General features: G+C 38.8%; 1 protein-coding gene across 9 annotated transcripts in view; it reads left to right on the top strand.

Moving 5' to 3' along the window:
* Positions 1–21913, top strand: part of hdac4 (histone deacetylase 4) — a 382917-nt gene that overhangs the window by 317498 nt on the left and 43506 nt on the right. For all 9 annotated transcript variants that reach the window (XM_033024530.1, XM_033024529.1, XM_033024526.1 and 6 more), the window contains 3 exons: positions 5133–5319; positions 6782–6915; positions 19407–19527. In XM_033024530.1, the coding sequence (XP_032880421.1) occupies positions 5133–5319; positions 6782–6915; positions 19407–19527 (442 nt within the window). The remainder of the gene's footprint in view (positions 1–5132; positions 5320–6781; positions 6916–19406; positions 19528–21913) is intronic.

The raw sequence follows: 21913 nt of genomic DNA, 5'->3' as shown, positions 1-21913 counted from the left end.
TTATTGAGTGGTGAAGTCAATCACCTGATCTGAACCTAATTGCGCATGCCTTTTATATGCTGAGCAGAAAACTGAAGGGGACTAGCCCCCAAACCAAGCATAAGTTAAAGGTGGCTGCAATACTGGCCTGGCAAAGCATCACCAGAGAAGACACCCAGCAACTAGTGTTGTCCATGAATCATAGACTTCAAGCAGTCATTGCATGCAAAGGATATGCAACAATATCCTTGCATAACTAAACATAACTACTTTCATTTACATGACATTGCTGTGTCCCAAACATGATGGTGCCCTGAAATGGGGGGGCTATGTATAAACACTGCTGTAATTTCTACATGATGAAGCCAAAATGTATAAAAATATCCTTTATTAAAATCTGGCAATGTGCACTTTAACCACATGTGGTTTTTTTTAATTACAAATCTCAAATGGTGGAGTACAGAGGCAAATAAATAAATGATGGGTCTTTGTCCCATACATTATGGGGGGCACTGTATAATTCAAATGAATTACAAGGTGAAGGAAGAGCTGCCAGTTCAAAGTACAAAATTATACTTTGAACTGACAGATAGATTTGACTGAAATAGTTGTGCTCTTTATACGAGTGCTGTTAAATTTGAATATCCCACAGTGTGTGCATGCACACACACAATGGCACTTAACACGTTTATGTAACTATAGAGTATTGCATACTCAATTTTATTTGTAATACTTGAGTAACAAACCCTCTGATGGGATTTGGAGACTATTGTTGTCCCTTGTGAAAAGTTCCCATGATTGTTATTTTCGTAGTGTCAATTACAAATGTGTTTTCATTATTATGTTGGCCCTTTCTTTTTCTTTTTATTAGAAGCAATTGTACAAGGATAAAATATTTGGCATCTAAAATTATACAATTATTGTACAGCTTCAATTTTAACCTTTTAACTTGAAAATGAGAGAAAAGAAGAGAAAGAACAAGAGAGGGAAAAAGTGAGAAGTGAAAAGATAGCTCGATAAAGTACATAGAAAAGATCCCTAGACTATCAAAGTAGTGTGGCCAAAAAGTGAATAAAGATATAAGAAGAAAAAAGAAAGTGGAGATAAACCTGCCCCTCGTCCCCCCCCCCCCCCCCCCCCCCCCCACCCTCCTCACCCAACCCAGAATCGGATTTAAATCTAAATTTGTGTTGCGCCATACTATCCTTGTAAGAATTCGGTGAAGGGTGTCCATGTCTTAAAAAATTGATCTGGTTTTTCTGCCAAGACAAGCCTAATATTTTCCAAATGTAGTGTCTCGGACATGTTTGTAATCCACATCTTCATAGTAGGGACTGATGTGTGTTTCCAAAATTTAAGTATTAGTTTTTTCGCCGTTATCAGGCCACAGTTAAGGAAACGTCTTTGGAATAATGTTAGCACAGAAAAGGCTTCTGATGTACCTAGTGTGAGCAATTCTGTGTCGGGGTCCAATTTTATTTTAAGTATTTTAGAAAAAAATTCTGATATTCCCTTCCAGAAATTGTGTAGCTTTATACAGGAGGCAAAAGAGTGGGTTATGGTTGCTTCCTGAATGAGACATTTATCACAAATATTTGGGAAGATCTTATTCAGTTTAGACTTTGAATAATAAAGTCTATGGAGTATTTTAAATTGTATTAGTGAGTGCCTAACATTAAGAGAACAGTTGTGTATATATAGAAGGCTTTCCTCCCAACTATCTTTTAAAATTGTTAGGCCCAGTTCATCTTCCTAAGCTCGCCTAATTATTTCCGACGATGGGGTTTGTCTATTTAAAAGGGTATTGTAAAGGTATGATATTAACTTATTTGAATCCGACTTTCTATTCATGCATTCGTCTAGTATGTCTGGAACCATATATTGACAGTCTTGGGTATGTGGTTTCAGATAGTCTCGTATTTGAAAACATCTAAAGTATTGGTTACCTTTCAGATGATATTTCGATTGTAATTCTTGAAATGAGAGGAGAGTCCCCATCTCATAAAGTTCTCCCAGCTTTTTAATTCCTAAGCTTTCCCATTGTATAAACGCCTTGTCTAAAGTAGACGGCTTAAATGAGGGATTGTTGGTGATTGGTAAGAGAAGAGATACATTTCTCAATTTAAGGGTTGACCACTTGTTTCAAGATTTGTAAGGTGCTATGGATTATCGTATTTTTCTCATATGCTGATTTTTTCCGATTTATTGGAGAGAGAAGAATCGCGCCTATATTAAAAGGAAAACAATCTTCTCTCTCCATTATTAGCCAGTTTACCTGTTGGCATGTGTCGTCCATCCAATAGATTACATTTTTAATATTCGTTGCCCAGTAATAGTAAAAAAAAATAGAGAGAGCCAGTCGCCAATTTCTTTGGGTTTACATAAATGTCGTTTATGGATTCTGTGAGTTTTATAATAACCATATAACATATAACCATATAACAATTACAGCACGGAAACAGGCCATCTCGACCCTTCTAGTCCGTGCCGAACACATAATCTCCCCTAGTCCCATATACCTGCGCTCAGACCATAACCCTCCATTCCTTTCCCATCCATATAACTATCCAATTTATTTTTAAATTATAAAAACGAACCTGCCTCCACCACCTTCACTGGAAGCTCATTCCACACAGCTACCACTCTCTGAGTAAAGAAGTTCCCCCTCATGTTACCCCTAAACTTCAGTCCCTTAATTCTCAAGTCATGTCCCCTTGTTTGAATCTTCCCTACTCTCAGTGGGAAAAGCTTTTCCACGTCAACTCTGTCTATCCCTCTCATCATTTTAAAAACCTCTATCAAGTCCCCCCTTAACCTTCTGCGCTCCAAAGAATAAAGCCCTAACTTGTTCAACCTTTCTCTGTAACTTAGTTGCTGAAACCCAGGCAACATTCTAGTAAATCTCCTCTGTACTCTCTCTATTTTGTTGACATCCTTCCTATAATTAGGCGACCAAAATTGTACACCATACTCCAGAATTGGCCTCACCAATGCCTTGTACAATTTTAACATTACATCCCAACTTCTATACTCAATGCTCTGATTTATAAAGGGCAGCACACCAAAAGCTTTCTTTACCACCCTATCTACATGAGATTCCACTTTCAGGGAACTGTGCACAGTTATTCCCAGATCCCTCTGTTCACCTACATTCTTCAATTCCCTACCATTTACCATGTACGTCCTATTTTGATTTGTCCTGCCAAGATGTAGCACCTCACACTTATCAGCATTAAACTCCATCTGCCATCTTTCAGCCCACTCTTCCAACTGGCATAAATCTCTCTGTAGACTTTGAAACTCTACTTCATTACCCGCAACCCCACCTATCTTAGTATCATCTGCATACTTACTAATCCAATTTACCACGCCATCGTCCAGATCCCAAATAAAGTTTGTGATCACAGAATCGAGTTTAAAAAAAACATTTTTAGGGAGATAAATCGGTATTGATTGAAATAGGTACAGGATTTGTGGAAGGAAGATCATCTTTATGGCATTTATTCTACCTATGAGGAAGATCGGAAGCGTTTTCCAAAATTGAATAAGGGCATTTAGTTTGGTAATTAATGGTGGAAAATTTGCTTGAAATAAAGAAGGATATTTTCTAATTACGTAAACTCCAAGATATTTACATTTTTCTGTAGCAATTCTAAAAGGACATTTTAGAAGGTGTGTCGAATCTTGAGGTTTTATTGACATCATTTCACTTTTGTTCCAGTTTATTCCATATCCTGAAAAGGAACCAAATTCTTCTATAAGATTTAGTATGTTTGAAATACTAACTTAGGAGATGTTGGCCCTTTCTTTGTATTACTCAATAACAAGTTGTGGAGCAAGTTCCTGCATTTTCAAATCTGTAGACACTTTATTTATTTTTCTTTTAATTTCTCTCCAAAGCATTAGAACTTATCGGGAAATAAATAATTTAATTACATTGCTGTGTCAATAACAAATGACACCACAACACAATATGCTGTTACTATTTTACAAGTACAACTGGTAATCGTTCATTTAATTTTTTGTTGACATGAACATGTCATCGATGGGCATTGATACTATTTTTCTCTTAGTGCGTCAGTCCTGGCAGTTATTTTCATCATAATATTGCTTGGCTTAATTAACATTATTATATTTGGTCAAAATTTCATTCTCAGGATCAATTATGTCCCATTTTGTCAATTAGTTATATCCAGATGTCACAAAACGGAAGGCTGGTGTTTTCTACTTCTGTTCTTGTACAGGTCACTCGTCTCTCCATCTTAAAAGTCAGTGGATGAAATGGCAAGCGGAAATGCAGAAAGCTTTAACCAGTAGGATGGAAGTTCCGCACAGTTAAATTCCATATCCCCTCCCAAAAAAATAAAGCTCAGATTAGTGGTTTGTCAACCTCCAAAGTTATAGGTTTGAATGGGTAACCAAGCCATGTAAACCAAGAAGATCTGAAGGATCCTGACCCAAAACGTCACCTATCCTTTATGTCCAAAAATGCTGCCTGACCCGCTGAGTTACTCCAGCATTTTGTGTCTCTTTGGTATAAACGAGCATCTGCAGTTCCTTTTTAGTACAAGTAACCCAAGTAAGCTTAGCTATATGGCATTACATATATTGTTCATTGTGAAATTAGTTGTTTTAAATTTAGGTGCAGTAATTGCTGTTAACCGAGGTTTTAAATTAATCAAATGCTTGATATGGGTATTTAGATTTGAACTTTTACAGTACACCTCTAACTCCCACTGCAATTGAAAGTGTTAAAATAAGTATTAATATTTACACAAAGATTAATTCACAAGAAAAATTTAGCATAAGGATTGTGTGCATTGATTTCTTTTTGAGAAACTGACCAGGCAGTTTAATTCTACTGTAAATGTGTCTGAGTAAATATATCAAACCACTCATTTGTTTATTCTTTAAATAAGTTGTTAATCAAAATGTGATACGAGGTCTCCTGTAATCCTCCTGCCCCTTCTCAATGATAGAAAAAAAGCTATATGTCATTTAAAGCTCACCGGGACTGGTGAAAATACTGCTGTGATCAGAAAAAGATGTGGCTCACCCAGGAGAGTAATCAAAAATAAAACTGAGTAAATAAAGTAGACTTTCTGCTTAATTTGAGGATTACTTTAACTTGATTATTTCTCTCAATGCAACAGCAAGCCTTGCTTCTGGAACAGCAACGTATCCATCAGCTTCGCAATTACCAAGCATCGATGGAGGCAGCAGGGATTCCAGTGTCCTACAGTGGACATCGCCCCCTGTCCCGAGCACAGTCATCACCCGCTTCTGCCACTTTTCCTATCTCTGTTCAAGAACCACCCAGTACACCTCAATTCACTACAGGTAAATGGTTGTTAATTCGATTGCTGATGATCCCCGGATCCCCTGATTCTTTTTTTTCTCTGGTCATCTTTATGCATACTTGTTCATTTCTGCTCATAAGTTATTATGTAACATGTTTGCAGTATTCTCTGTGTAGATGAAAAATATTGTACAACTTACGCCCACATTTTAGATAATTAAGTTATTATCCCAAGTTTGAGGTCACTGACTAAACCAATCTCTCTTCGCTATCTCCATGTCTTCAGATTGTTTGTTGGACACCTGTCCTTGGAAACGCATCCAGTTTCTCCAGTTAAACTGCAAAAGCTAAAGCCTTTGTTTTCAGCTCTTGGCAGAAACTCCATATCTCTCTCAAAGAAGCAGTCAGAGGATCAGGCAGTATCTGTGAAAGGAGAAAATCAGCTCTGAAATGTTCAGTTTCTCCTTCCGGTCTAATCTGAGGTCCTTATTTTGTGGCCAGATAAATCCAGGGGTCTTGATTGATCCCAAGGTCTTCTGGGTTATGCCTTGTGTGTACCCTTTAAAAAACATTATCTAGGTATTTGAATTCTCTGGAAAATCTATTCCATAGAGTTGATTGCTCTTCAGAAATTAAATTTATTATGATTGAGCTCAAAATATTGCACAAGATTGGGTAAAGAAGGCACTTTTGATCATTGAGAGGACACTGATTCCAACATCAAATTAAATTAAATATCATGCACTAATCAATCTATGTTTCTAAGTGGTGGCTGTAGAAAAATTCCCTGACCACTAATTGGAACCTTTGCATGCATTGGAAATTGTCGCTATTTCCAAACCTAACTGAGTATTATCATGGAGACACAAAAACTGCACATGCTGGAATATTGAGCAAAAAAACAAATTGCTGGAGGAACACATATGTACAATCTGAATAAAGGTCTCCACCCAAAATGTCATCTATCCATTCCCTCCACAGATGTTGCCTGGCCTGCTGAGTTCCTCCAGCACTTTGTTTTTTGAGTACGATGAATATTTGTCACAAATTAAATACGTATGCCAAGACGAGATTAGAGAAATATGGTTACAATCAGATGTTGTTAATGGTGGAGTGACTTGAATGGCCTTCTCATGTTTTGATATGTTTACTCGTATTGGAACAAGTGTCCCGATACTGATTGCTGCAGAAAAAGCCCATCCTCATAATGAGAACTCTAAATTGTCCACTGGTATGTGAGTAAAATTGGCTTCCTTGTTCTCATTGCTATTCTGTTAGGCTAATTTTTCCTTAATTAATAACAATGATTTTTTTGAAAAGAATTACGGTGCAATAGGTTGACAATCAAAAGGCAACAAATCAGATTCTTGAGTAAACAAATGTTTAATGCTTGTTATAGTTATCAATTCCAATGAAGTGTTACTTTTTTTTGTATGTTTCACTTTTTTTTATGTATTTGTGGTGAATTATTTATTGACCTCTTTTTTTTCATTCCTCTGATAGGTCTTGTTTATGATACTCTGATGTTGAAGCACCATTGCACTTGTGGCAATACAAATAGCCACCCTGAACATGCTGGGAGAATCCAGAGTATCTGGTCTCGACTGCAAGAGACAGGCCTACGCAGCAAATGTGAGGTAATTTCCAAACACAGTCAAGAGCTTCTTGATTCAAGTCTGAATGTAAAACAAACTGTTGCCACCACTGTTGAATGGTTTAGAATAGTCTTTTGCAAAATTGAAATACAAACTTGAGTAGCTTCAAAAGCAGAATTTAAATCTTAAATTACTAATTTACTCTGATCAAGTTACCTCTGAACTGTGTTAAAGCCATTTGAAATCTGCACAGACAGTACCTGTGTTAATTTATTAGCATAACAAATGATGGTCATTAAATCTGACGTGAGAACTTGATATAAATCATTTGAACATAGTCCTGGCTTCATGGATTTGGATGTATTACAGGCAATCTTTAAACGCTCCAGTCTGCAGCAGTGCTTTTACAATTCATCATGCAAAACAAAATGAAAAGGGCTCGATAGTTAAGGAACGGTATTCTCATAACTTTATTTTTTTCTTGTTTCATTTTGTAAATGGAGGAGACTGGGACTATGCTCTCTGAAGTTAGAAAAATGGGAAGTTATCTATGAAACATAGAAAGTTCCTAAACCCTTACAAGTGTATGGAGTTGATGTTTTGCTTGGTGGTGTGTCTAAGCCTGGAGTTGCACTGTCAGAATAAGAGGTCAGCCATTCAGGATGCAGATAAGAAGACATTTCTTTGCCCAGAGGTTAGGGTGTCTGGAATTCTCCATGAGGGTCAGTTGCTGAGTAAATCAAGACAGTGATTGATAGATTATGGTTATTAAAGAATTTGAGGAACATAATGATAGGGAAGAAAAGTGGCATTGAGGAAAAACAAAAATCAGCCATGATTTGATTGAATGGCAGAGCAGTCGCATCTATATCTTGTGTTTTTTCCATTTCAAATAAGGGATAGAGGACATTGGAAGCAATGTTCCTATAAGAGGGAAGAGACCAGTGAAAAATTATGCAAATATACAAAAAAAGCTGGAAGTGTTGTTGCAGATTATTATGTTTAATTACTTTAAAAAAAAATATGCATGGTAGATGAAAGTACCATATTTCCCGGCAATGGAGACACACCTGCGTCGAAGATGCACCCCTATTTTGAGTTGCTAAATTTTGAAAAAAGGCTGACTGGACAGGATCAAGGGTTTGGTTTAGTCTAGGGGTCGGCAACCTTTTTTACATAGGGGCCAGGACCCATGTTTGTGAGCAGATGGCGGGCTACATCCATCTCCATAGTTGATAAATGGAGGTAATAATACATACTAACTAAATTAGTAATAATACATACAAATAATACATAAATTAGTAATAATATACTAATAATACATAGTTTTCACATTTTTCAATTAGTTTTCTGCAGTTTCCAGAATGCCTGCGTGCCCCGGGACTGGCTGCAGTTCCCAGATCCCTCGTGTCCCCGGGACTAGCTATAGCGCACAGGTCGCCTGTGAGCCCCAGGTCTAGCTGCAGTTCTGCTGTCCGGTCTCGGCGGACGGTCGCAGCCACCCGAGCTACTGAGTGGCATGATCCCCGACCCCCTCCTTCTCAACGCTCCTGTCCTCCCCGCAACTTTACCCCTGGCGACCCAGCCGTGCTGACCCGGGCCAGACTCCCCACATGCTGTGGAAGGAACTCTTTCCCCCCACCCCCCCAGCGGTGCTGTCCACAAAGTTCCCAGATCCTTCGCGTCCCCGGGACTAGCTGTAATGCTCAGGTAGTCTGACCCGGGACTGGTTGTAGCGCCCAGGTCGCCTACGAGCCCCGGGACTAGCTGGAGTTCCCAGGTCACCTGCCCTGGGACTGGCTGTAGCACCCAAGTCGCCTGCGAGCCCCAGGACTAGCTGCAGCTCCCAGGTCGCCTGCGAGCCCCAGAACTAGCTGCAGTTCCCAGGTTGCCTGCGAGCCCCCAGGTCTAGCTGCAGTTCCGCTGTTCAGTCCCAGCGGCCGCTCGCAGCCACCCGAGCTACTGAGTAAGTTGCTGGTATGATCCCCGACCCCCTCCTTCTCAATGCTCCTGCCCTCCCCCGCAACTTTACCTCTGGCGACCCAGCTGTGCTGACCCGGGCCAGACTCCCCACATGCTGTGGAAGGAACACTCCCCCCACAACGGTGCTGTCCTTTTACAGCCGCTGTACTGACGGATAGCCAAGTCTATCTTTCTTGGCTAACAATCTAACCTTCGGCCTCCAAGACGCAGGTACATTTTCAGGCCTTATTTTAGGGTAAAAAATAGTGTATTCATTGCCGGGAAATACGGGTAATTGGGATCCAATTGGTTTCTGATTTGACACTTCACTCTATACTTCAGTACATGTGTTGATTTCTAATGCACCACAGATTGCAAATACTCAATATCAAAGAACAAGATCTTTTTTTTTTTAAGGAAGCATTAGCCTGAAATAGGTCAGTGTTTCCCAGCAGACAATTGTTAATGTCAGGGATAGTTGATTCCTTTACCTGTACAATATATGCATTTATGTTATGCTCACAATTGAATGAACAATTTCCATCAGGAATCAGTGACCTTTACATAAGCTCATGCTTTCTGTAGGCCTTTTATCCAGCTTGACTGGACCCACTGACATGTTTGGAGTAAACCTTATAAGTTCCCATATTTACTAAAACCAGTGACTAGGGGTAATGTCTTCAGTTTCACTTTACAACATTTACTTACTGAATTAATGTCACTTTCTTGTAACATTATCTGTCATTACTTTCAATATTATTTGAATCACCCATTCACTAAGCAAGGATTTCCCAAGCTACTTATTTAAAAGCCTGCTCATTTTAGTCATATATACGTTATTTTAAAATAAATAACAGAAATAACCAATACCAAATATGATCTGAAGTAGATAGTTCAGGTGCCTTGAAAGGCAATGTTAAACAATTTTAATTTAAATAATGATTTACAGAAAACAAAATCACCTAAATGGACTCAAATAGCCTTTGGTGTTGAAGTAAAATTTGATTTAATATAATTTATTTTGTTTTACCAAGTATTCCCCTCCATCCCTTGTTTTGTACATTACATGATCTTTCATCGGATCTTTACCTGAAGCATTAAGTTTTTCTTTTTTCATGCACGAAGTCTGACTTGCTGAGTCTTTTCCACATTCTTACATTTTAGTTCAGATTCCTGTTTTTGTTTTGACTCTTCTGTGCCATCAAGTTCAGTTTCACCAGACATTGTTCATATTTGGAAGTACTCAATTATTTCATTCTCAGCTTTTCCATCGTGTTTTACTGTATATGTGTTCCTTGATGAAATGTTGGCTAACACACTTTATTTAAAAAGAAAGGTAACTGTTAGTAGACGAGGCCCACAATTATTTTTTGCCACATAGTGTTTTATGAGGATTTTAAGAGATTTTACTTCTAAATTAAATTCTTCCCATTTACTATTTGGTAAATACTAATATAGTTGTATAGCAAAATATATGTACATTGGACCTCTGTGAAATTCATTAACCATTACTTGTCATTTTATAAACTATATTTCCCCCCTTTTTAACAAGAGAGTTCAGATTTATATTTGCGTATGCACTCGCATTCTATTCCTATGCCTTTGTGGCAGGAGAAATTAATTTATATGGTGAGCTGCATATCTTTTTAATTATGTTAGTGCATACATTCTAAAGTAAATAAAATCTCAAAAATATTTCAGTTGATTATGTTTATGAAACAATAGGCCTTCATGTAGTGCAACAGACAATATTCATCGGGTGAGGCCATTCTTGGTTTGCTTAAAACTAAACCTGGTATCACTAAGTACAAACATATTTTTATTGTAATTTCAAAGACATGCAGCTCAGCACAATGATGGCACCAATCCATTTGAACTTTTACCTACAAAAGAAGTATACTGGTGCATGACTGTTTTGAACAGTATGACATATGGAGGAAGTATAAATAGAAAGAAACTGAAGTATAAATTTGGATTAGATTGTTTCCATGTGCCATTGAATTTTATAAAAGGCCTATATGATTATCGCCTATCTAGAGATGTGCCTTTGTAGTCACACACACAGTTGTACATATTGTTATATCTGTCAGTTGTCAGACCTTAAATTAAATATGCCCCTTGCTTGCATGAGATGTAACTATTTTGGAAAGTGTTTTTACTTTTGAATAGGTATTTCCTGACACGGGTAAATAATTTATCAATATTTGAACAAGCCTTTTAATGTTTTGTAGTCTTCTTTAGTGCATAGGAAAGCATATAAATTATGTGAGTTTTGGTAATGTCAGCAGTGTATCCTTCATTGACCTTTTAAGCATTATTATCGATATTGACATCTAAATATATTGTGTTCTTTGTAAAAGCTTCCAACTGTAAAAAAAAAAACAAGACCCCAAAATATGTTCATAGTTCATAAGTGATAGGAGCAGAATTAGGCTTTCGCCCCATCAAGTCTACTCCGCCATCCAATCATGGCTGATCTATCTCCCCCTCCTCACCCCATACTCCTGCCTTCTCCCCATAACCCCTGACACCCATACTAATCAAGAATCTATCTATCTCTGCCTTAAAAATATCCATTGAATAAAATCTTTAAGTTCAAATGGGTTAACCATTCTTCTCCCATGCCACGTACTTTGTGTAGCAAGAATATAGATCTTTAAGATACTGACCATGGGAACATTGATATTTACCCAAGCACATTGCACCAAAGATCCATTGCACTAGCAATTGTTCCAGGGCGAAATTGAAACATTCATAAAATTAGACTAAGTACTTAAATTTCATTATACCTGGCATAAGCTAATGGACATTTCTGCCTGTATCAATGTAAATTGGAGCTCAAATCTTCACACTGAATCACAGAATAGGCAACGTGGAGCTAAACTAGATTGTGCTTGGTTTTTTTTCCTGTAATTTAAAGGAAAACACTGCTGACATTGGGAGTGTGGGCTGGGCAGCAGAGCTGATTTCAGACTGCTCAGACATCTTCCAAAGTCTGCAAAATGTACTTCAATTAATAGGAAGTGTTTTCTCTAGAGCTGGGACATCATTCCAAGGGACATGTGAGAGAGAATAGGTTACAGGGAAAATAAGTGGGGGAATTGGATTGATGCAATTGTCTGATACCTGACATAGACTCCTTCTGTATCATAAGGGAAATTAAATTTGAGTGTCTCAGTAACAACATCACTAACTGGAGGAGTTAAAGGAGTGTCTTTTAGCCATGGCAGACTACTCGGAACAGAAGACAAAGACATGCCCTTCAGTGAAGTTTCCACTGCCAGATGGTATTCAGAGCCATTGCAACCTACCTGGGCTTCTTAAATGATCCATGCATTCATGCGCTTTGGCTTTCCAAAGCTTTCTTCAGTGAGATACGTAATACGTAAGATACGAGAGACGTAAAGCCGCATTCTCGTGCCTGGAGTCATGTTGACTCATCTGCCTCACTGCAAGTTCTTTCTGATCTCCACCGTTCATTATGCTGCTCACTCCAGCATCATAGAAATCACCCCAGGAACTGAATTTGCAAAATTTATTTAATCTACATTGTTTTCAATGAGGACCATATGTAATCTTGGGCATTGGAATTTGCCAGCATTTGATTGCACAGGAGAGAATAACGGATCTTATTAGGAACCTGCATATTTTCATGTCCAGGAAACATTTTCATTTTGTAGCCATTTCCAGCCTCTTGAAGATCATGCGACAAATTTCTTCATACGGCAGGCATAATGCATAAATAGTTCACACTGAGAGAGACTGCATTGCTGGGCATTTTGAGCATTAGGCATATTCAGAGGTGCGCAGCCATCTACTTGCACACCTACAGCTGCCTTTTTCACCTTTTGATTCATGGGGTTTGGTTAATGATTGTCAGGGTCAGACTTGGTTCAGGCATTGTCTGTCAGCTTTTGGTTCATGCATAATGGTTGATGAATTGCCTTGACAGACTTGATTTGTGAGTTGTCCATCCTACTTTTGGTTCATGAATCTACTTCCATAGCTACTCCCACCAGTGCAGCTACTGAGAGCAGGTGTAAGAACCAGGATAGTGTTGGAAAAGGCCATTGGAAGTGTCATTCATAGAACATATGTAAACTTCTGGTTGAAGTTTCATTTCCTGCATCAGTCTGCACCATGTGTTGCAAACAGCACCATCTTGTAAATCAGAAGCTGTATTCAGGAATGATGAGCAAATTGCAAGGAGCACCCGAGCCTGAAAAACAACAGGACCAGGAGGTTTCCCTGCTCAGACTCCAGTTTTATCATCCAGCTGAGCAGAACAGGGAAGCATTGTCAACCTGGGGTTTAAGGAACTGCCCGATGAGAGAGGCTTCTTCAAACCACACCCCGAAAATCATTGGCCCAATGCAACCCATGTGACCTTCATAGCATGTCAACGATCATTATCACAAACATAGCACACCGTAGGGTAACCCAGGTCTCATTCACTCTCTCGCTCTTTCACGCACGCACTCTTCACGTCCCACTCTGCAGGTCCAGCTGTGCAAATGATTCCGTGATACAGTTACTGAAATGACTTCTGACAACATCTGTTCCTTGGTGGGAGTGGTGCCTTGCTCTGAGATCTTAGACCTTGGCATTAAATACATATTCATATGAATAACAACACATTTCTGGAATAAACAATGGACTGTTCATCACTCCGAAGAAATTAAGCTTTTTTCCATATTTCTCCATTATTTAGGGCCTTCTGGAAAATACCACTAGTGCCACTTCTTGCCAGGCTATTCTTACAGTGAGCCTTGTGGGTGTCTTGTCCACCTGATGTGCAGAATCTTACTCCCAGTGTGCATTTCATAGACTGGGACTTGCAGGATAAGGATCCATCCCTACCCGCAGTGTTGGTCACTGAAAATGACAATGGTACAAAGTCTTTTGAGTTGAAAAATATTAAGCACGTCCTGGAAATACGGCATTAACCCGGAATGGGAGATGGCAACCGTAATGTGTGTTGCCTCTCTTTGCCATGAGCTTCCCATTGATTACTATGTAACAAAATGTCAGGAGGTGCACTGAATTGAATGTTGTCAACTGGAATCAGCAAGTACCACTATAGTGCTTCTTTTGAGTCATGAACCATCCTAAGACTGTTTTACATTGAATTTTGATCAATTTTGCAACTTTTGTTGCAGAGAACCTAATTTAGAATTGGTGTTGAACACTATAATGCTGAGATACACTGAAAATATCCGGGAAGTAGTACCTCTAGAAGTTTCTTTAATGTTGCTTTTATTCTCTCTCTCTCTCTTCCCCCTTCTAACTTTTTTCCTTTTTTCTTACGTGGAATCATTCTCCTCATTCATAGAACATATGTAAACATAGAACATGAAACAACAGATAACCATATGGTGATGTTTTGATGATGTTTCCTCACTTGCATACGTGCAAATCTCATTTAGAACATGATAGAAAATGTTTATTTCCTGATCCAAAACTATTTGAAGAATATTTACCATTTCGAGATTGCTAGAAAAGTTTAAAAGCAACAGTACAACTGATACAATACAAAAGTTTAAATTATAACCATTTATGGTAAAATGGGTTCTTGGGTGTTCTATAAAAGCATGGAAGAGAAATGTGGAGATCCTACAATGAACCTCCCCAGAGACAGCAGTTAAGACCATAGCATTAGCGATTATTGGCCCAGAAGCCTGGAAGAGGGGAAAATAAAAATAACAAAACGTTAAGGGAAAATATTTGTGTATTTAAAAAAAGATTGCTGGTATGGCCAAATAACCCAATTAATTGTAAATGGGCAGGAGGCATAGCTTGAAAGTCTTTGAAAACAGCCCAACTGGGAACCTAGGGCTATTCCAGCGATAAACTAGAAAGATTAGGAAAATTATCTTCCTGCATAGAATTAGGGTAAAATGAAATTTAAATATGGAAAGATGCAATATTTGGCAATTACAGGACACTTCACATCCTTACAGGATTTTTTTAAGTACTGGAATTTTTTGTAACAAACACAATGACCAATTTCTGAGCCAAGCTGCCACAAATAATGTACATGGTTTTCTTTCCATAATGACAAGTAACGGATCAATATTGGTCAGGTCACTTGGATGTTCCTTTGCTTTTCAAAATATTACCAAATTATTTTGATATTTTGTTGTCCTCAAGAAAACAGTGTGAGCTTTGGCTTAATCTCGCCTCTGACAGATATCACCTCAGCAGCTCCACTAAAGTGTCATTTAAGTTTTTGTACAAATCTATGGAGTGAAGCATCTGAGTGAAGCTCAAGAGTGCTTTTGTACTGAACCATTCTATTGTACAAACACGTCAGGTAGGACTAATCACTGAACTAGAGTCTGAGAATCTGCACTGATTCATCTGTCTGGGACCTCACCACAAGTTCATTGTCACGGTGCGGTTGAGAGTGAACGATGTAGCTTAGCAAGTCACAACACTTATTTCACAACATGAAGACAAATGTATATTTTCAGCTGGCTGTGCTCATGTCGCCTGGTGTGAAACAGTCAGAGCATATGCCTGAGAGAAGCCTCCAGATCAGCAGCGGGATCAGCCTGAAACAGCAAGGAACTGGCAGTCTGAATTTGGACATAATCCACAATGGGTCGACACTGGTGCAGAAGGCGAATGATTAAAAATCTATGTTGAAGGAAGTATTTTCATACATTAAATCATTACTAATTTCAGAGGTGAAAGTTAGGTATAGAGCATTCGGGAAAGTAGGCAAATGGAAAATCAAGTTACTGTTGGAGGTCTCACAGAATGTAGTGAATTTTTTTAACATCTGCAAAATGAAGGTTCAACTTTTTTAATGTACAATTTTTGAAATAAAAACGTGAGCAAAGTTGGCCACATCTAAACAACGTAGATAAATCGGTGATATTCGAAGTTTATCCTTCCTTGAACATTGAAGATTTGCATTACCAGTTACAGGTGCGAATGGTGGCATGATGTGCACCAGGGAATGTTTCATGAAAGCTTTTAATAACTTAAGTCACATGAATGAATTAAATATTTTTACATATTTAACATGCTTAAGTCCCATTCTGTTAAATAATTCTCACCTTCAGAACATATTGCTATAGAAACATAAATATGGTATTGCTCAGGGAAAGTTAGACAAGGAAGTCAGGCATGTTTTACCACTTAATGCATAATGAATTATCCTTCTGTTGTGATGGAACAATATTCTTTAAGTTCAGTGACATTTATTGCTCTTCTGACTGCAGGTGAAAAGCAGGGTAATATGTCTGGTTTTCATCTTGTGTTTGAGGTATTTTTGCAAATCTGACATTTTCCTACTGGTGGAAGAGTTTCTGCTTCCTTTCAATTTTTAACATGAGGAGGAACATCGTCTGATTCCACCTTTGCCTCAGCTCAAATGCTACTGGAAGCTGTTGTGTTGGCTTTAGACATGACTACCAACACTGAATGCTATCCTATACATTCTCTCCCAAATCATTTAAAAGTCATGAGAGTGTTTAAATCTCCTTCCAAAACCTGTCTCCCTTTGCCTCTCTCTTTCTTCTCATTACACCCTTCTTAAAGGGTCTTATGGGAAGAAAGAGAGAGGCAAAGCATTTGGTCAATTTGTATATTATCTTCTTGAAGTGCCCTGGGACATTGTTTGCAATCTTAAATGTTTTGTGGATATTGTTTTTGTAAGATCTTGCTTTGAAAGAAAACATGAAACAGGGAATGTTGATTAGATTATGGTTTCTAAATATTCTACCTCCGAAATAATCGATTCTTACACTTTTTCAATAATAGGCATTCGGTGAACCAGCCCAGAGTGCCCATTTTTTATCCACTTCCCTTTTTAAATACGGCAGTTCTCCAAATGACAATAAAGTTGAATCTGAATCTGAATCTACTCTCTAGAAATTAAGAATTTTTTGGAAGTTCAAAACCAGTTCATCTGACTGTTGCCTTGAAATCCTGGTAACGTATCATCCTTTAGCTCCATTAGTTTGCCTAAAAATATTTTCTTGTAATGGTCCTGGTATTCAAAGTTTTTTGCCGCCTTTTTTAGTGTTGGTGGGATATTTGTAGTATCAATAAAAACCAATGCAGAACATCTGACTCATCTGCTATTTCCTTGCTCCGTACAAAGTTCCTCACCTAGTCTTTAAATGGCCCGCAAGTACTTTGACCTCTCTTTTTACATTCATAAATAAACTCTCCTCAGTGTTTATATTTCTCCTTGGTTGTGTTCTTAGATTATTGTCTCCTCGATTTTTTTTTGTCCTCTGGCTGAATTCCGAATTCCACAATTGTACCTATTTCACAATTATCATAATTGTACCTATTTCATATCTTATTAGCAGAGTCATCCCCTCACCTTTTCATTCCCACCAGTAATTCCTGAATATAGAATTCCCTGCTTTGATCATAGCCATATCTCCTTCATTGCAATTAGTTTGTACCAATTGCTTAATTAATTAAGTCTTGGCTGTGGCAGGAAAGGTTTATAAATCAAAGATCAATCATAGATCAATCTTGGATATTGATTGGATAGATTTTGGATAGACACAAAATGCTGGAGTAAAGGGCCTGTCCAACTTCGGCGATTTTTCAGCGGACTGGCGGCGACTGTCAACTTGCCTGAAAAACCGGGAACTGGAACGGCGACTGTCAGGGTGGAACACAAACACACACACACAAACACACACACGCACACACGCACACACGCACACAGCCAGGGAAAGCGGGGGAGTGCTGTCTGAAATTCACACGGTGCAAAGCCAAGGTCATACAGACACACACCGCGATGAACAGGGCGGCTAGCAAAGTGTATGGTAAGTCCTTTAAAGGAGGGGGGGGGGAGAATGGGAGACAAGGAGTGGAGACACTTTTAAGACACGGCTGTGAAGATTGGCGGGCATTTAACATTACCGGTCGGTTATCCTTGGTTCTGAAAACTCGTGCTTACTTTTTTTCCCCTAATGAGCCAATAAAAATGACCGGTCAGCAAAGGTGATTAACTAAAACTACCTACAACTACCTCGACTACCCATAACTACATGGCGACCCCACTACAACTGCACCTACGACTACAGGATTATCGATTTTTGGGCCCAGAAAATTTTTCAACATGTTGAAAAATTTGCGGCGACCATACTGAGGCCGCGACTAGTTCCCAGAATGTGGGAACTCCTCGCGACCATGAGGGAGACTCACCAGAGACCACCAGCGAACATGTGGCGAGCTTAGAGTCTCATGCACTCGCCTAAAAAGTCGCCTAAGTGGGACAGGCCCTTAACTCAGGCAACATTTCTGGAGAGAAGGAATGGGTGACATTTCGGCTCGGAGAATTATCCAAGCAGAATCCTTTTTGGGCAACTAGATTATGATTTGTTAGAATTATACTGTTGCAGTAAAATTTTTGTAGGTGCACTATATAAAGATAAACTTCAATGATATTTATCGTAAGCTAATTTACTAAAAATTACTGAGAAGTTTGCATTTAAATTTTTGTCAATTGAATATTAAAGTGGAATCCCAGCCAAACTGTATCACTGAAAACCAAGCGTATGTCTTGCTGATGGAAAGACCTAGTCCTGCAGATTGTGGATTAATTAGTTCATGTAATTTTCAAAACTTAACATAAAACAAACCACCAACATTAAATTTGTTTGGGGTATGCAGTAAGTGAACAGCTTTAATAAAATTATCTATGCTAGTTTATGCAATTAGGAGTTTTAAGAATTTTATATGCCATGACATATGGTGACAAAGGTATTTATTAATCACTTATTTATCCATTATGTCCCAAACAAGTATTGTTTTATATTTAAGCAGAACCAAGAAAACCCCCTGCTGTTAACAAAGACATTTGTTTCACAGCCTGCAGGGAATATTGAAACAGTAGGGGGCAGCAGGATTGTGAATGACAAAATAACACTTCTACCAGCATTGATTTGTTTTTCTCTATGGGCCTCTATTTCTGCTCTTGAATTCCTACAATGAATTTAGTCTATTTAAAAAGTACTTTAAATTTGTGATTTTCATTTGTTTGTAAATAAGAAGTCTGGTGTTTAAAAGTAATATCTGAGATGACATTGAAACAAAGTGCTGGAGGAACTCAGTGGGTAGGACAGCATCTGTGCCTGATTGTACAGACAACCAGCAAGATGCCAAGCCACCAGACCCTTGCCTATAGATGCTGCCTGACCCACTTATTTCCTTCAGCACTGTTTTTTGCTCTAGATTCCAGCATCTACAGTTTTGCCCGAGATGACATTCTTGGTTATGCACTTCTATCAAAACAATAATGACATTCGTCAACAAATCAAGCTATTGCTTTATAGTATGACAAATTTGAAACCACTTAATCTAATGGTATGTTTGCTCACGATAGTTGCATATTCTTTTGATTCACTTTTTTCTTTTATTATCTTTCCTCTCAATATATCTCTGAACTCTTTCACTCCATAGATAATATTGACAGTAGTTACAGGATGATAGATTGAATTGTTAGAAATATCACTGAAAATCTCGTGAAATAATCTGAGGATGTTTTGTTAATTTGTATGATATAGACGTACTTACATTTGTCTTTATTTCTGCAGTGCATCAGAGGAAGAAAAGCATCGTTGGAGGAACTGCAAACTGTTCATTCGGAGCAGCACGCATTATTGTATGGCACTAATCCATTGAACAGACAGAAGCTGGACAGTAAGAAGCTACTAGGTAATGTATAGTTCAATCCTCTTTACGTTTTGATGTCGTTCCAGAAATAGCTATTGTTTCTATCCATGGGAATGATGTTAGCTTAGTATGCACTGAAATAAGTGATAAATTCCAAGCACTTTATCTTTCTTTTACAGTGAGTTTACAGGGATTAACAATATTTTTATATTTAATAAGTTTTATACTTCCCCTGTTTTGTTTTAAAGTTAGAGTTACTTACAGAAAATAGGGGTACATTTTATGCATGTTGTATTGTCTGTATTTATTTTAAATGTAATTCAGCTGGAATTTAATCCTTGTTCTTTAACATGCCAGTAAATCCAGAACCTAACTCTCTCAGGCTATGGGCAAGTTTCAGTTGAAATATATGCAAATCTTATTGAAAATAATGCTTATATGTTAGAGCTCATAATTTATTTGAAAAATTTTTAGAATTTTAAATTTAGATTCTAAATATTACTTTCCCATTTTTTCCATTTTTTTCTTTTCAATATAATTTTCTTACTGGATCTTGCTCTTACTATTTCAACTTTGATTTTACGTTCTTATTTCTTTAAAAAGTTAAGAACACTTCTTCCATTTTCGTAATAGATCAAATGAAAAAGATAGTTTTTTTGATTTGCTAAAACAAATTGACTTCTTAATCAACCAAAAAACAATGGGAAATAAAGATTGATCTGGCTGCAGGGTTGGCAACATATCAGTAAAGATGTCTTTGATTCTGGAATGACACAGCCAAATGTTACTTTACTTTAGACTTTAGAGATACATTGCGGAAACAGGCCCTTCAGCCCACCGAGTCTGCACCGAACAACGATCGACCTGTACACTAGCACTATCCTACACACTAGTGACAATTTTATAAGCTTACCAAAGTCAATTAACCTACCTATCTGTATGTCTTTGGAGTGTAGAAGAAAACTGGAGAAACCAGAGAAACCCCACATGATCACAGGGAGAACGAGCAAACTCCGTACAGACAGCACCCGTGGTCAGGGTCTATCCGGGGTCTCAGGTGCTATAAGGCATGTCAGGGTCTCAGGCGCTATAAGACTGTGCCGCCCTATAAATACACTGTAGGACGCAAACCCTCAGTCATTTTCTTAAATTCCATGTGCTGAATTTATTGGCTTTGTCAACACACGATTATTTTAACCCATACATAAGCTGTTTCAATAAATAAACGCCCCTTGATGGACTCTTCTATTATTTCATTTGAGGCAGAGGTTGTTATAAAGATCAGATATAAGATGGCGCCTACCTGCGGCGACAATTTGCGAACGGCACAAAGATAAACAGTAAGATACAGCATTTATGAACTCACCTGCATCAGGAAATCCACTAGAATCAACGCCGTAAGTAGCGAGCTGCTAATGCATTTAAATGCATTAGCGCTAGTGAGAACTCCCGATGTTAGCGCTGGTAAGGAAATCCCCGGTCAGAGGGGATTCCCCAACCTCGCGGAGGAGCGCAGGCACAGCAAGAACCTTACCTGCAAACATCCGGGAGGCCTTCAGGGAGTCCGGAATCGAAGCCGTCGGGCAGGATCCCCCAGCAGCAACGGAGCTGGAGGTGCCACTGTATGGGAATTCGCGATCTCGGGATTCCCCAACCTCGCGGAGACCCGTAAGTACTGTACCTGTAAACAGCGAGGAGGGCTCCATGGAGAGGAACAACTCCAGGACTGTTTGGAGTCTGTAGACTGGGCAATTTTCAGGGACTCGGCAACGGACCTGAACGAATATGCCACAGTCGGTACAGACTTCATAAAGATATGTGTGGAGGACTGCATCCCTACAAAAACCATCCGAGTGTTTCCCAATCAGAAGCCTTGGATGAACTCTGAGATCCGCACTCTTCTGAAGACCAGACACCGGGCATTCATGTCTGATGATACAGTGGTCTACAAGAAGTCCAGATACGACCTCGGTAAGGCCATCAAAAAGGCCAAAAGGGACTTCTGCTCCAACCTGGATGATGAGACAGATGTTCGGCAGCTGTGGCGGGGCCTGAATGCAATCACTTCCTACAAGGCGAAATCAGGAGGTAGCTCGAATGTCGGCGAAACATCACTCCCTGACGAGCTCAATGCGTTTTACGCACGGTTTGATAGGGTGCCTTCCCTATTGATGTGCCTTCCCGAGCCCCCATTCGCTCTGATGGTATTTCAGTCTCAGTCACAGAGGCCGACGTCAAAAAATCCTAAAAGGGCATCAATTATACCGGTGCCCAAGAAGAGCAAGGTGACGTGCCTCAACGACTATCGACCAGTGGCACTAACGTCGGTGATGATGATGTGCTTTGAGAGGTTGATCATGGCGCAAATCAACTCCTACCTCGACAAAAACCTGGACCCACTGCAGTTCGCTTACCGCCAGAACAGATC

The sequence above is a fragment of the Amblyraja radiata genome, chromosome 7 (genome assembly GCF_010909765.2).
Source record: "Amblyraja radiata isolate CabotCenter1 chromosome 7, sAmbRad1.1.pri, whole genome shotgun sequence".
NCBI lineage: Eukaryota > Metazoa > Chordata > Chondrichthyes > Rajiformes > Rajidae > Amblyraja > Amblyraja radiata.
This window is presented reverse-complemented; position numbering and strand designations above follow the sequence as displayed.